This window comes from Tetrao urogallus, assembly GCF_951394365.1.
Source record: "Tetrao urogallus genome assembly, chromosome: Z".
Lineage (NCBI taxonomy): Eukaryota > Metazoa > Chordata > Aves > Galliformes > Phasianidae > Tetrao > Tetrao urogallus.
The window spans coordinates 20,768,497-20,785,140 of NC_136816.1; the positions used below are offsets into that span (position 1 = coordinate 20,768,497).

The window sequence follows — 16,644 nt, forward strand, 5'->3', positions numbered from 1 at the left end:
AGAAGTTGACATCTGTAAAACAAACAAAAAAAACCCTAGATCTTTCAATTTGTGTAGGAACCTTTATGGTGTGTTGGAATTTTGCCAGTTGTTCACATATGATAAATGCATTCTGAATGAGTAATTAAATACAAACAACTTTATAAAGGCAAACCAGGCCTTATAAAATGTGAAATTCTGGGTCCAAATGACTCTGTAAGTTCCAAGTCATTTCTTGGAGGAAACTTACTACGAACACTCATGTAAAACTTGTAAATTATCCCCTAAAATCCTTCAGGCTATAATTGATGTTTACTTTTATCTTGTTTTTTTTCTTTTATGTTATTGTGCTGCCTTTCATTTGATGAGCGTATGTGTGATTGTCTGTGAGATAATAGGTTTCCCTGATGTGAGTTAGGAGATCCTGCATTGCTCCACAGTGGTAGATAAAATGTTTTTGTGGTGTTCGTTTGTTTTTAAATCTGTGCCATATGCTAGAGGAAAGGAGAATTTTCAGAAATTTTAGGTTTTTTTTCTTTCATTTGAATACTTAACTTGGCTTTTCCACTTTCGAAACTGGATGCTTTGCTTCCGTGAGGAAGTCCAAAAGCATACAGTGGCAAGAGCCTTCTAAAAAAAATTTGTGACCACAGAATCACAACTTTAAATTCTGTTGTCTTTTAGGCTATTTTCCCTTCCCTGCTTACCACACTGAAAGGGCACAATTCAGCATCTGTGTAGCTAGAGATGTTAGGGTAGAACCACAAGTCTTCAGCATTTTTCAAAGACATAGCTTTGGGAAGAGCTTTACTTTTTGAAGTGGCCAAAGAGGAGGCCATGAGGTAGGAAATCTTCAGTGTTCAGGGAGAAACTGAGGAAGATAGAGTATTTTGAGAGCATTTTGAGAGCTGTAGAACAGGTCTCGTAGCAGTGGTGGTGTGCGGGCTGGCTAAAGATGAGAGAATAGCAGAGCTTCTGCGGCCTTCCAGAAAAGCCATAAAGCAATCTGTGTTTCTTTAGTTGTCTTTGGAAGTGATATTACCTACCTTATTAAAGGGAATGGATCGTTGGCTCAGATCTGTACGGGGATTGCCCCTTACCCTTCACGTTAACTGAGTTTCTGGCCAATGTTTTTTTGCTCATTTGTTTGAATCTGTTGTTCAGCATGACCTGTATGAGAAGGATCCTCCTCTAATCTGCAGTCCGTAAGGTACAGCAGCACTAAAGTTCAGTGTTAATTAAAAAGGCCAGTTGAGTAACAGAAGCCCATAATTGGTCCTTAAAGGATTTTCTGGTGACCTATTGCTGAAAGGTTAAGTTTGGGATTTCCTTTCTGCACACAGCTTGAGAAACACAGTGGAAGGGTGTTACACACATCCGATTCTTACTCTGTAAAAAGATTGAAATTAATTACTGGTTTGTTAAATGTATTTTATCTGAGAGGCAAAGAGTTTAGAAACTCAGTGAGAGCATTTGCAGTACATGCCTATATCCTCGACCTGAACTGTGGGATGCGTGACATGACGTATGTCTAGATTTTGAGCCTAAGCTTTCTGAAAGTTATGGGTGTTTTGGGAGATTCTGCTGCTGGCTGGACTGCGTGGCCTCTTCTGGGAGAAGGCACTGCCTTACTTGCCTCCTCAGTCACCAGTGAGCAGCTTTGAATATAACATTGAGAATACCAGCTCTGATTTTTACAGCACTCTGCGCCTTCCATTTTTATTAGATTTCTAGCAGCCATTTCTGGCTGTTGTCAAGTGCTGAACCAAAATGGTCTGTTGATTTGGCTGATTTATATCTGCTTTTGAATTCCCAAGCTCTGCATCTTGGCTCACAGATGGAGTCTCATTCACCCCCAGATCTTCAATCCTATCCTTGTTAACCCAAAGAGCAGTTGCATCTGTAGCATTGAAGGATTAGACCTGTTGTTGCAGAGAGGTTATTTTGTTTTTTTTTCTGTGTGTGGTAGTCCAGTTTGGTTCTCACTCCTATGCAGGCAGACTTACATACCCATAAAGGAGGTTCTGGTCCTTGTGTGGGTGGTAGTTTCCACGCTGTTGACACATGTCCTGATACTTTGTAAAATTTGTTAAGTGAACCTTATCCTGTTCCTACAGAAGAGCGGGTCGTTCCCATTGAAGTCTGCCGCTCCAAACTATCAAAGTACTTGCAGGGAGTTGTTTTCCGCTGTGATAAGTGTACCTTTACCTGCTCCAGTGATGAGAGCTTGCAGCAGCACATAGAGAAGCACAATGAACTGAAACCTTACAAATGCCAACTCTGCTACTATGAGACCAAACACACAGAGGAACTGGATGCTCACCTTCGAGATGAGCACAAGGTAAGCTTCAAATAGTTTTATTTTGTAACAATCTCCATGTAAATGCTGCATTTATGGTACTTGCATGTACCCTAAATTACTCTGTATGCTCTGATTAGCCAACCTGCTTTCCTTCCATCCATCTGAAAACTAATTTCACATAGAACTTAAACTCCTGTTTTCTACTATTCCTTTTTTTTTTTTTTTTTCCCCTCAGAAATTCAAAATTGAGGGTTTCTGAAATGTTTAGGATGATCAGAATGGGCAGACTATTTTATGCAGAACGTGATCATCTGGAAAAGGCACTTGTTAATGTTATTTTATTTAAAGTGAAAAAAAAAAACAAAAACAGCAAAAAACAACATTATGAAACAATATTAAGGCTGTAATTCAGCCTGTCTAAAAGGCAGGAGATTCCAAATAAAAGATTGCTCTAGCAACTTCAGCAGCATGTCATGCCATGCATATTTTAATAACAAAAAGGGCAATGCATCTCTATTTATATTTAAGAAGGGAAAGAGAAACAAATATAACCAGGTCCTAGCTTAAGACTGCTTTGGTGTTTTTGTGGAGCTCAGTCTCTGGCAATCAGTTACAAGGCCTTCCGTAGACTCCTGTTAGCTTTGAATTTCTGTATCTGTAGCTGAGATACTTCAGTTCTAGAACTGAGATGTGTTTTGGAGTACTTATCAGAGTATTTTCTTATCACAGGTCCAGAGAGGCAACTGTTTGCCTCTATGTGTTAGAGGCAGTCTCCTAAAATTCCCACCCAAGTCTTCAGTAAAGCTCACTCCGACTTCTTTGACTGAACAACACTTTTCTGATCACCAAACATATTTATGCTGACAGTATTAGCAGATAAGAAGTCCAAACAAAACTCTACACACTGAAAAAAAGAAAAAAAGAAAAAAAAAAAAAAGAAATATTGTAGAAGCAAACTCTGTAAACTTAGGTTAGCCCGCTAATGTAGTTGCCCACTTCTTCGTTATTCTTTGAGAATCTTCTGCAATTCACATGATGTGTGAGATGCTCTGAATCTTCTAATCTCGCTGTATGCAGGAGGCATTAATCCTCATTCTTTTGTCAGTGGTCAGCCTGGGAAGATTATTCCCATACCTAGTTTTCTCCTCCAGCTTGGACCTACAATAATACTCCCAGTAGTGTAGGATATTTTTTTACCATCTCTCTTTGTAATTTATATCTTACTAAATTGTGTCTATGCTCAGATACAAAACTGATATATTGTGCCTTAAAGAGTTCCTGTGCATGAGGGAGTTGAATTAAGCGTCCTGCATATGGTCTTGTCTGTTTAAGTCTGCATGGGTAACAAGTCAAGTCAGAGAGCCTCATCCTGGCTGTATGAAGTGGCTAAGAACCTGATTACCTGTACTCCGCTGCATTTAGGATGGTTGCTATTTGGAGATACACTACAGTTTAATTCACATGCTCCTTTGGTTTTTTCACATTTCCTTTTCTGTAGAAACATTTAAGTTAGCCAGTGGGGGTTGATATTTCATTCAGTATCTTGCAGGGTGTGCTGTACTGCACTCATTCCTCTCTCTCTGTCCTCTCTGCCTCTGTGGCTCAGTGCCTGTGCTGCTGGAGGACTGTGTTTTTGCATGAAAGATGAATCCAAATTCCCAGCAGTGATCAACGAGCTCAGAGGGCGCTTGTCATCCAACAAGTATTAGCTGTGGTATCCTGGTCGTGCTCCCACAGTCTGCCTTCACTGTAAATCTGGACTGTTCCTCTGCTTTTTCTGGTGTATGTGCAGGAGTTCCTGACTTCTGTGCCCTAAGCTGTTGCTTTCATGCTGCTGCCCTGATCTGTTTAGTAGCTGCTGCATTTCACCCTTGGCTTAGCTGAGTTTGACTGCTGGATTAAGTGCTCCCATTATAGCCTATATATCAGTTTGCAAAGCACTTTGCAGCCGTTTGTAATGAGAATTAATCTGTTATTAATGAGTGAAAGTGTATGTGGCATGAAGCAGCCATGTGCTTGGTAAAGGACCCGTTCTTTCATGCGTGAAGCTGAATGAATCATTTTTCTTCAGTGCGGATGTGCAGTGGCAGTATTTGATACAGTAGTTGAATGGTCCAGTTAGGATACAACTTAAAGGGTTTTGCATTTCCTGGACTTTTTTTTTTACCTTCAATACCTTAAAACCAGGAAGAAATTAGGAGAATTTACTGAATGCCATTAATTTTTGAATATCAAAATGGGAAATACTGATTAAATGGTGAAAAAGCGATCACAGAAAATAAATGTCTGTTAGATTGATGGAGTCTGCATGTCACCTCTGGCTCACCAGGCTTTGGGGTATGCTGCATTTCATTTTGACATTTGTGTATTTTTTTCTGAGTAGCTTATGGTTATGCTAATGGCTGACAAAAGTGTTTCTGTCAAAGGTGAGTCGTAATTTTGAGCTGGTTGGACGGGTTAACTTGGATCAGTTGGAACAAATGAAGGGGAAAACAGAGAGCTCCAGCAGTGATGATGAAGAAAAAGAAGAAGAGTTAAGCCCCAAGACTGAAGAGAGAGGTCAGTACAGTTTTTTTCTTCTTTTTTTTTTTTTTTCTGTTTCTTCACAGTGACATGCTGCAGAAGTCCCACCAAGCAAGGTCAGCTGTTCACTCTACTCTACATTCTTTTAGACTCATGCAGGCATGCCAGCAGGAGCAGAATGCAGCTTTTGTGAAAAGACACCACCAATCCTGGGGAAATCTTATGTTTCTAATCCTTATCACACAGTTTTCTGACTGTTAAGAAAATACATTTCTTAATGTTAATGTTAAGAAAACACAAATAGGATCTTTGCCTTATCTGTCCATGCAGATAACAGATGAATGTCTTGATGCTATTCGACCTAATATTTCAGTCGTCTGTCAGATTTTCTGTGTTGGTAAGCAGTTTTTAGCTTCACCCTTGTCACTGTTCAAGCAGGGGACAAAGAGGTCATGCCCAAACTTTTTAGTTGGCTATTATTAACTCTCAGTCCAGCATTCCTTCCTTGTCAGAGAGTCATTCTTGTAGATGTTGCAGTTGGTGGCTCTAGAACTATGGTAGAACCATGCCCAAACTATTCCATTGTGTTTCTTAAGTATGAGCCTAAGTTTGTGTCAGTAATTAATTTCACAGACTTCAGCAAGGCTGGGTCATGTTCTTATTAATGAACAAATTTTGATCAAAGTTATGAGAAAGAAAGTCCTCCTGTAAATCAAACTATGTTGTCTTTCTCCTCTCCAATGTGAAAACTAGCTTACTGCAAGAATTTGGTCTAAATTGTTGTCTAGTCTGCTCTGATATTCAGTTTATCAGTTAAATGCAGTAAAAAAAAATGTTCACAACTCTTAAATGAGCCCTGTCATGCCTGAGTGTTGGGTTCCTGGGATGCCTTACCCTACTGGTGCTGATAACTGTAGTTAGGCAAGTATCTACATACTTCATTAAAAATATCCCAAGATGTTTGCCTTTTTCCTCCAGAATTTTCAGCTATCAGTAGAAGATTCATTTTAAATTCAGGACTAATTCACAAAAGAACAGATGTTTCCCCAAGTCCTCTGTACCTTGAAGACTAGAGTTTATAAATTTAAAGGATGTTTTCAGAACAAGAGGGGCTTAGATCATTTCACAATTTTAATAGCCAGACCCCAGTGCCTTGGCTTTTGTTTAGTGTGCCTACAAAATCAGTTCAGTCTGTGCTTATCACTGGCACTTCACTTCAAGTTTAGTTAATGATAGCTTTTATTTAAATGAGAAAAGAAGGTAGTTGGATAGGAAGCCATTTAAATTTTAATGTAGAGTATCCTTTACAGAAGTCTTAGATAGCAACAGTAGAGGAATCAAGTGATCTGCTAAAGAGATAGGCATTTCAAAGTTCTTAGATATTAAGTTGTTAGGAAACACACTAGGTCTCTTCAGATAGTGTTTAAATCCTCTGAGCTTCATGGCTGGAATGCTGACTGAATAATGCCTTGACTGCAGGACCACCCCCCTTCCTCTCAGTTGCAGTTGTAGTGTGCTGATTAATGTTTTGTATAGACCCACAGCTAGCAAGGGATGAAGAGTCGTGCTGTCCTTGTGAGGATTACTTTAGCATTACGTCCAAGCACAGGTGCTGAGTGACCTTGGAAACTGGAGTATTCAGAGCAAGGGAAAGAAGGTGCTGTCTGACAAGCCTTGCACATCCGTGTAAATGGGAGGGAGGGAGACAGCCCAAGGTGAAGTTCCTTGTTAAAATTATCTCTGTGATACTTGATTTTGTGACATTTGTTGTGCAAACATAGAAATATCACTTTGTACACTGGAGTTGTACATTCTCAGGGAAAAGAGATGAGTTATCTCTGTGTTTCATGTGAACAATAGTTAAGCAAGTGTCTTTAACAATTCTGTTTTTATTTATTTTTTCACATGTTGGTGTATTTCTTGACAGTGACTTGTATATGATCATTTATTTAAAAAAAAAAAAAAAAACAGCGTATTTTCTGGCTTGTTGCACAGGTGTTCTTTTCTGACCAGACCATAGAGGCAGTGTTTAATATGTGTTAATTTGCCTCCCTTGAGTCCATACCACTTGCATTGCAACATACTACAGTAGATAGAAAATGCAGGAAACATTTATACCAACTGCAAGAAGTTGTATTTGCTGTACTTTTCTTCTCAAGATGAGGATTATCACTTTAAGGTTCAAGATACAAAGTACACTTTTAAAAATGTCCTGGTGAGATAGGTGAAGGTGTGGTTGGATGCAGAGTTGTATGCTGACATCTTCTCCCAGTGGATTTACAGAAGTTACTTCTACCCTAGAAAATTTTGCTTTGTTAGCAGAAGACCAGACCTGGGCTTTTAAATATTGCCTGTCACCATGGCTAATGGTGTCACAGCTTTCAAACCATATCAAACTATGTAATCTCATATTCCACTTGGGTGCTTTTGACAATCGTAATCTTTGTGGAGTTAGCAGGAAGTGTGATTTGCTGAGAGTGTCAATTTGTGTCCCTGAGAATCTGGAAAGAAATGCTGTCTGAACCCTCTGAAGCCTGTGATTTTGGCAGAACTAGGATTTCTTTCCATAAGTCAAAAGAGCAGCCTAGCTTCTCCACTTCAACTTCAGGCTGGTATGCGAAGCTCTGAAGGTGCAAGGAAGAGAGTGTTGCTTTTGGGCAGTGGACCAAAGAAGGACTACTGCCCACGTGATCCTGCAGAGATGGGTATGTCCTGTCAGCAGCAGATGAACAGCTGTGTAGATGGGAAGGGAAAAGAGTATTTGGCTGCTGGTGAAGGAAAGCAAAAAATACAGTGAGCTGGGGTGAAGAAGGCAGCAGAGGCGGGAAAAGAGGGTGTCTGGTGTACAACCCAGAACAAAAAGCTGCCCTGGCTACAAACTGTGCCTCGGATGTCCTCTATCTCAACCTTAATGTCCTGTTCTTAGCAGAAACCAGAATCCGCTTCCACAGTAGAGGAAAAAAATGCGGTCCAGAAGTGCTTGTACCTGTTGTTACCTGCAAAAAAAAAAAAAAAAAAGAGGTCAGGTTGCTGTCTGTCATCTGTAGGCCCCAGAGAACAGGTTCTGATACACCTCTGGATTTGCAGATTTGCAGCTCTAGGAGTGAAAACTATCGGGGAGTGAACAATACAGTGTATTCTAAAGATCTGGTGGATTTACTGGAGTAACACTTGCTGTTCTTAATGGAATTGCAGATACAAATCCTCCCTATTTTTTTCAGCAAAATATCCCGTGTGGTGCGTATCTCCTTTCTTTAGAGGCCCAGAATAGTGTTCCTATTGTGTACTATCTGGTAAGCAACTTCTTGCAGAGAGCAGCTTTTTTTTTTTTTGCAGAAAAAACATCTACCCTCCACAAATAATTGATCCTGTACCATACTTGTCTGCGTGTTGCAGTGCAGTGATGAATTTGTGCCACGTGCTTGGGCAGTAAAATTCAGGAGGCACTCAAGGCCAGGTTGGATGGGGCCCTAGGCAGCTGAGCTGGTGGGGGGCAGCCCTGCCCACAGCACAGTTGGGCTTCGAGGGCCCTTCCAAAACCCAAACCATTCTGTGGTTCCACCTATGATTCTTTGTAAACTGAACTAATGGTATTGACTCCCTTTCTGGTGTTCTAGTGACGCTGCATCTAGTTTTGTGATACATAACCACATCGTAAATCACTGACAAGAAGTAATACGAAGTGACAGTTTTTCTTTCAGGGGGAAGAGACAAAAAGTGATATTAAGGACAATTCCATATAGAACTTTAGGAAAGAATAACTAGTGACAAATGTGTTACAAAAAAACTTTACAGAACTTTACATGCAGATAAAAGTGAATGTGTGGATAATTTTGAAATCCTGGGCTGGTCTTGAACATAGCAAGTCCAACAGTGAAGAAATCAAGTGAGCAGAGATCAGAACCAGAGTGAAGCAAAACCCTTTTTATTATGTAGTGTGGAAGGAGTCAGAAAGACATTCTGTTGATTTCTTGCTTAAGATAATCCCTGCTAAGGAATTAATGCTCTGAGCAGATGGTGCTGTCTCATATCCAGCAAAAGAATGAAGTGAGATAGTCCATGCAATTATTTTTAATGGCTTGTGAGGTGATCTTCTTAATTTGTGAGAACAAGTTTTGTCTTTTGTTAAAGCTGGCTGTGTTCATGTGGGTGTGGGTTTTCAGAAATACCATTCCAAGCTGCCAGTGGCTTCACTTGTATTATTGGGTGCTTGACACTCCCATAAATGAGGCCCCAAGCAGTTTGTGTGAAAGATTAGAATGGGATGAAAAACGTGTGCAGTTAAAATACTGGACTTTTTAGAGATACTCTATCTTGTAAGACTTCACAGTGAAGAGTCTCATGAGGGTCACATGTTAACTGTACATGTTTGCTTTCTAGAATTTGTACAACCAATGCAAAAGTTGCAGATTGGCTTTAGTGCTTTAATTCATATTGCTTTCAAGACATTTTTTACCATTAGCTTATCTCAACGCTGGTTTTAAATCAAAACTCGATGGTCCCTTCAGTTATTAAAACACAAGGACATGAAGTAAGTAACAGCTTTGTTACACTTGTTTGCAGATACACTTTAAGATTTAGGATGTGATTTGTTACTTGCAGTGTCGTTTTGATGTGAAGCAATTGTATTTCCACAAACTTAGTAGTTGATGGATAAGTCTTTTTGCTTCCTAAGGATACATCTTCCAGTTTTGAGCAGTGGGATGAATTGGAGCAGCATGAAAGTGGTCCCTTCTTGCCCTGACACTTAAAAATTCACAGGCTGTGCTTGCCTTTTCCAGATTCCATGATGTTTCCTGACAATGGTCCTCCAGAGAAACGCTTCCCATGTGAGTTCTGTGGCCGATCATTTACAGAAGGCTCTGAGTGGGAGAGACATGTGCTGAGACATGGCATGTAAGTTGGTTTATTCTCCTTTGCCAAAAAGCCAAAGGTGGCAGTAGATCTTGTGATGATCCCATCGTGTTTATCACCTCCCTAAAAGGCCTGTGTTGAAGGCAAACACTACTACATGAAGGAAGAATTCTATCTTAAGCATGGCTACAGTTATTGGATATCTCAATACGAGTTCACTCATTGTAACCCTGCAGCCCATGGTGGCTGTAGACTCTAGGTCTGTCCCTATAACAATACCACTTAGATGGCTCAGAATGATCTTCAGTGAGGGGTGCTGTTGTTTTTGCTTGCCAGACAACCAGCATAAAAATGGCAGAAAATTATGAAGAATGTTCTAGGAATGTCTTGAGCCTTTTTCTGTTTGCATTGTTTTGTTTCTTTGGTGTATTTGCAGCTGAACTTGCAGAGCAGTACAGAGAATTAGGTGCAGATAATTACCAAGATTTTAAAGAGAAATAAAATGGACCATTTTGAACTCCTCCTAAAATGTACTTAGTGAAGTTCACTGCAAAGATCTTTGTCTTTTTGTAACAGTTTGAATGCTGTGCAGTGATAAGCATCACAGACAAGATAGCTGTCTTTGGAATGCTTATTTTCCTTTCTTGATGAAGATCATGTCTGTAGCAGAGATGTCTCTGCTCACAGGAGTTTCTTCAAAGAGCAGATCTCATTCAAGGCTGCTGTCCTGCAGAAGGCCTTTGAATACAGTATTGTGGCTTAATTGTTGCAGGATGAAAAATACTACTTATGCTTAATCTTTTCTATCTGGATGAACGCATTTGAAGTATTGGAAGCTCTAAAATATTTAACTGGATCATTACTCTTTGGGAAAGGTACTCTTCTGCCTTTGTTTGGCGCCTAGTCGGTATCATTTACAAGGGAAGGGGGAGGGGGAATAAACTTTAAAAAGTTGCAAGTGAGGTTCTTCCTTCTTGTGCCATATGTGCCCCAGCTGAGAGGGAGCAAAGGCCCCAAAGGGAGGAAAGGAAAGCAAATTTCAAAGCAGAAATTTCATGGATCCCACTGGTGGCTTCATTCTGCTGTCAGCGCGAGGTAGCAGTGGTGTGGCTGCTTGTAGCTACTTTTTCAGGAAGTAGTCTGGTTTTATCCTGTGTGTGATAAACATGGATTGGCTTTGTTGTTCTCTGTACTGATGGTGCTTCTGCATTCCGCTGCTTGGCTTTCCAGGGCACTGAATGAAAGCAAGCACGGGACAAGTGAGGACAGCCAGCCGAAGGAGGACATGGAGGACACTGTTAGCACACTGCCAGAAGAAAAAGAAGGCATTGAGAAAATGGTGCTGGACTATTCTCACAACAGTGAAACCGTAGTCAGTGTGGTAACTCCTGACAAACCTCTCCAAGAGATCTCGGAGGCCAAAAATGAATAAGCATTTGGTGTGATTTTAATCAACGTACTTGAACAGTGATGAATGGGATAGGGAGGGCGGGCGGGGCGGGCAGAAGGAAGAAATAAAGCTGCTTTTAGGACTGAATGATCTATTTTCAAAGCACTGGTACCTGTGTGAGTGTGTGTATATTAAAGTTAAATATTTAAGTGATGGAATAAGTGGCTCCATTACATTGCTGCATCCTTTCTTCTGGATCTTGACAATGGGAAGTTACATTCATCTTGGACTAATGAAGAAACTCCCCATGTTCCAACATTACACAACGTGCTTTGCAATGGAGATTTGGATTGTTTATGAATGGAAGCATCGTGAGCGTGGAAAAAGTTAAGGGGGATAACTTTTCAACGCACAAATTTTGGTGCGTTTTTCTAGTTTTAATACATATTGCTTTTCCAGACTGAATGCAACTGCTTTAGAAAAGAAAAAAAAAAAAAAAGAAAAAAAAAAAAAAAAAAGAGAACAAAAACAGAAACTGCTTTGCTTAAAACAGTCACCTGTTTCCTAGTACCTCAGAATTAACCAAGGGAGATCTCTGCATTTGTCAGTACTACCTGTTGTCATTGTGGTTAAATGTAGAGAGACTGCTGGGCAAGGTGGTGAATGGAGGAAGAAAAAAGTTTTAAAGAAAGAAAAACAAATTGTGCTTAAAATCCCAGTGTGGGTTTTATTTCTTAAAATACTGTGATTTTTTTAATTATTTTAGTAAAAAAAAAAACAAAAAAAAGAGAGAGAGACTTTAATTCCTAGATAACTGTTTGTGAATTGTCATCCTTTATTCCAGGTAAGCTGTTTGTTAGTATTCAGTTATAATTTTAGGATTTGATAGATTTCATGTGACTGATTGTGCGGTTTTGTTGGCCGCGTTTATTTTCTGTCAGCCTGAGGTGTTACAAATACAGCACAATTAAGTTTCTCATGTAAAATGAATTATTTCTTTTCAAGGGGGACAGGGAAAGGAGACTAGATCTTGTGAATAGAACTTTTTGTTGCTGTTGTTGTTGTTGTTGCTATTAATTTTAAACATACGGAAATAACAAAGACGTTTTAACTTTTTTTAAGAAACTAAAGAACCAAACTTACAGCACAGCTATGCAGCTTGCGGGCCAAACATGTAGGTCCTCATAACCGTTCTGTTGCTTGTCATATTAACATCTATCAGTCTCACACCAGTAACTTTCTGTTAAGATTGGCTGCCTTTTTTCTTCTGTCCGTGGTGTGTGTGCTTTCTTTTTTGTTTTGGTGTAGTGGGAGGGAGGGGTGTTTGTTAACACATCTTTTTGCAAGCAGAGGTGAAATAGTTACTTACGATATTGAGCCTGGAGAAATACTTTTACTTGATTCAAGGTGGAGTTGCTGAATTTTTTTCCCTCCTCCTTAGCTTTTAGCGTGAGGGGAGCAGTGTAGAATGAATAGGAACCTGCATACCTAAGTGGCTGATCCTGCACTTTTCCTTGGGTGGAAAGCCTACCCAGCTCAAGGGGAATTTTGCCTGAGCAAGGAATACAGGATCTGGTGCCCATGGTATGTTCTGATTGTGAACAAAGAGTTTCTTTCCAAAAAGTAGAAAGTACTTGACTGAAACCTAGTTTTAGAAATGCATGTGTCTTTGTTTGTTTTTTCGTTTGTTTTGGGGGGGATCTATGGGAGGGGGAGGGGGGATAAGAGGAAGCTGCTGGGGAGATGATGTCCCAGAGAGCTTCATATGAAATTGATGGCAAAAATGTTGCATTTGTGGAATAAGTGCTACTTGAGAAGCATGGTGTTTTGCTTTTGGGGATTCATCAGTTGTGGGGTTGGGGGATTCCTTTGATTATTTTCTTTTATTATTGTTTTGTGGTTTTTTTGCCTTTTTTTTTTTTTGCCTCTTTTTTTTTTTTTTTGCCTTTTTTTTTTTTTTTTTTTTTTTTGAGGTAGGGAGGGGATGTCATGTGAAAAACACATTGGAGGGACAAGTATAAATACACATTTTGTGTCTGTATTTGTTTTTTAATTGGCCTCATTTCAAATGTATTTAAACAGTTCCATACCTGGATTGGGTGTTTGTAATGGCTACCAAAAATGAAAAAGAAAAAAAAAAAAAAGAAAGAAATGATTGTGACATGCTTTTATCACTACTTTATTTTTCAAATAACATGTAAATATTGTAATCCATTGGATTTTGTTTTGCTAACCTGTTAATAAAACATATGGGACCATTATCCTTTTAACAAGCCTAGAATGTCATATTGTTTTCCTTTTCTTTTTCTTTTCCCAAAAAATGTATACCTGATATATTGTGGACACACATGTTAGATGCATTATTATGATTCTGTTGACTGTAATGACATAGAATTGAAAATAACATTTTTTTCATTGTTTAATTTATACAGAGGACTTTTTCAGAGTTTGACAGAAGGAATTAAATAGCAAAATGCTAACCCATTGGCTTCAGCACTCGGTATTTCCTGATTTTAAAATTACTGCTTACTGATGGGGGATAGGAAGGGGATACTGAACTGTTGCACTGACGGGTTTGTTTTTTTTAAAAAAAGAAAAAAAAAACCAACAATGAAATTAATAAAAACTTTTTAAGAGCATTTTGCCTTTGTGTGTTGCATTCTGTATTGGCTACTCTCATGACAGGCTCTAGAAGTGTCTCTGTGACTGATTCTCCATTTAGCTTCTCTATGAGGGAGTGAAGCATCATTTTCCTCTCTGTACCCTTTCTTCTTGTACTTCACAGAGATGAAATTTGGGATTTAAAGATCAGGTAGAGCAGCCTCTAGCTCACACAGGTTTAGAACCTACCACAGTACCCTTGGGTATCCCAGCCCAGCATCCATCAGAGCCCGAGGGCTTACTGCCGAAGTTGACTGGCAAAGTCGCACCCAAACATAGAAATGAAGGAATTCTGCAGTATTGAAGTATCAAAATAGATAGAGACAGGCCGAGTGTCTGGACTATCAACTCAGTCCTCATAAGCTTGTATGCTCTGTGTTTCAGTATCAGATGACCTACAGGATCCAGTACTGAGACTGTGCTTAACTGGTGTTGAATGCACACCTAGTAACCTGAGGCAGGGGGTGTTACATTTTTCCTTTTTATCCACTAAAAACTTAAAAAGATGCTTTAGTGTTGCCTTGGAATCTTTTTTTTTCTTTTTTCCTAAAAACAGTTTTTTCTAAAGAACATTTAAAAGATGTCAGACATTTTTTTTCTGGATGTATCTTAATTAGATCCTGTTTTCAGTTCAAGCTGCTATTTGATTTTACTAGCACTGAGTGTACAGAATCTTAAACAGTTTAAAAACTAATCCCCTGATAGCTTTACAAGCCTCCACCTTTCTTTTCAGTCTCCCCATCAGCCAAAATAGTTTGTTAAAAGAATTACTTACTTATCCTCTGTTTTTAAAAAAATGGGGAAAATTACGTGTTTTAGTTAGCTAGACATTACTTCTTTTTTTAGTGGCTTCTGGAAATAGTTGTTCATAAAGAAGACTTGCAAATAGTTTGCAGGCCCAGAGCTGACCTGCACTTCCAGTATGTTCAAAAAGAGGAAGAGTGGCTCAGTGATCAGCCACAAGAATTACATTATTGTTGGAGTCACAGAATTACAGAAATCAGTAATTTTGAAAAAGACTCTACAACTGCCTACCTGGTCCAACCACCAGCCTGTCCCCACCACGTCCACCAATCATGTCCCTCAGTGCTACATCCACATGGCTATTGAACACCTCCAAGGATGGTGAACCCACCACCTCCCTGGGCAGGTTATACTAGAGTACCATCGTGCTTTCTGAAAACAAGTTTACCTTAATACCCAACCTGAACCTCCCCTGGCACAATTTGTGGCCATTTGCTCTCATCCTATTGCTGTTGCCTGGGAGAAGAGGCTAACCCCCACCTCACCACAACCTCCTTTCAGGCAGTTGTAGAGAGTGAAAGTCCCAGCTCCGTTGGCTGCTCCCCATAAGACTTGTGCTCCAGATCCTTCACAGCTTGGTTGCCCTTCTCTGGACACAAACCAGGGACTCAGTGTCTTTGTAGTAGTGAGTAGCCCCACACTGAACACAGTACTCAAGATGAGGCCTCACCAAAGCTGATTTTGGGCATGGTCATCTCCCTGCTCCGTCTAGCTACACTAATTCTGATACAAGCCAGGATTCTGTTGGCCTTGGCCATCTGGGCAAACCTTGTGATGATTTATAGAGATTTATTATTGTATATAATATACGTTATATTTCTGTTATTCCTCCCCAGTGAAAAGATAAATTGTAACAAAGCCTCCCATCTTCCCAGCTTAAGATTTCTGGCTCAACATGCCCATCTCACCTGTCTCGGGATTCCTGATCTGTATTAAAATACAACTTAAGGATTTGGGAAGTAGAAGAGGCAAAGGAAGTAGTTCCATCATGAGACATTACTCTAATTATCTTCCTTGCCAAACAATTCCCTTTCTTGTAACTGGGAGTCCTGGGCTTCATGCCATTGGACAACTGGTGCTCAGCACACGGTGCTCTCTGGCTCATTGCTTTTCCTTTTCTTAGGAAGTCTGGGTAAATGCTGCCTTACTGCTAATTGACTGCTGGCGTTTCTTTTGTCCTTGAGCATAGCTCTGGAGTTCTCTCCATGCAAAAATCTTGCTTCCATATTCACTCCGATGAAAAGGTTTTGCTGGAGTTGCAATGGCAAGGGAGACCACAGCGTCCTGACATCACTGTTGAGCAATCTAGGCTGCAGATTACCTGGAGCCTTAGGTTGAGGGATTGGCAAGGTCACAGTAAGGATTTTAAATCCAGAATTGTAGGGTTTCCAGTGGAAACTGTACCCTCTGCAAAGTGAAAGGGACTATGTGAAATGATACTTGCGGCACAGTTATCTTGGAAACTGGTAGTACGGAAGACTTTATGTGCACTTGAACAGCAAAACTCATCCTCCTGACCTTATGAAAATGTCTCAGTACAGTTGCAGGTATTCAGTACATTTCAATGAAAACTGCCACAAGTTTCTCCACTTCTCCCTTCTTGTAAGGGATTTTTGTTCAGTATTTTTTTTGACAACACACAACTTTTCTACCTGGAGAGCCAAACAGTCTGGCTTCAAAGCAGCCAGATTACTGTATAGGAAATGAGTCTGGGTAAGAACATTTTGGAAAAATGGAATATGTAATCCAAGATAGGCTTAAGATGTTGCAGAAATCTCTATTTTTGGAGTGGTTAATTCCATTCTTCCCATACCAAACTGCACTGGAAATGAGGATTTCAGTTTGAGCAGTCAGCAGTACAAACTTCAGTGTTGAAGACTACAGTCCTTCCAAGATGCAAAGAAATTAACCTTCTGATATAATTTTATCTGTCACTTAGCAAACTGCCTTCAGATAAACAGATGAACAGAGAAACCGTATGAACCAAACTTGGGGTTGGGTGGTGTAAGTAATACTAGCCAAGTCTTGGTAAAGAAGGCTGCTGCCTGCTTGGATCAACACATACTTGGAGAACCAAGCTGAAGGCACTGTCTTTCTTGCTGTGTTTGCTGATACTTAACAGTGTGTGGAT

The 16,644-nt window shown here is 39.8% G+C and overlaps 1 protein-coding gene across 1 annotated transcript in view; it reads left to right on the plus strand.

Moving 5' to 3' along the window:
* ZNF462 (zinc finger protein 462) overlaps window positions 1-11,090 on the plus strand; it is a gene marked incomplete at both ends in the record, with an annotated part of 50,488 nt that extends 39,398 nt beyond the window's left edge. Inside the window, 4 exons of the mRNA XM_079548528.1 lie at window positions 2,097-2,320; window positions 4,708-4,840; window positions 9,586-9,700; window positions 10,889-11,090. Of these exons, the coding sequence (XP_079404654.1) occupies window positions 2,097-2,320; window positions 4,708-4,840; window positions 9,586-9,700; window positions 10,889-11,090 (674 nt within the window). The remainder of the gene's footprint in view (window positions 1-2,096; window positions 2,321-4,707; window positions 4,841-9,585; window positions 9,701-10,888) is intronic.
* Between the last annotated feature and the right edge of the window lie 5,554 nt (window positions 11,091-16,644).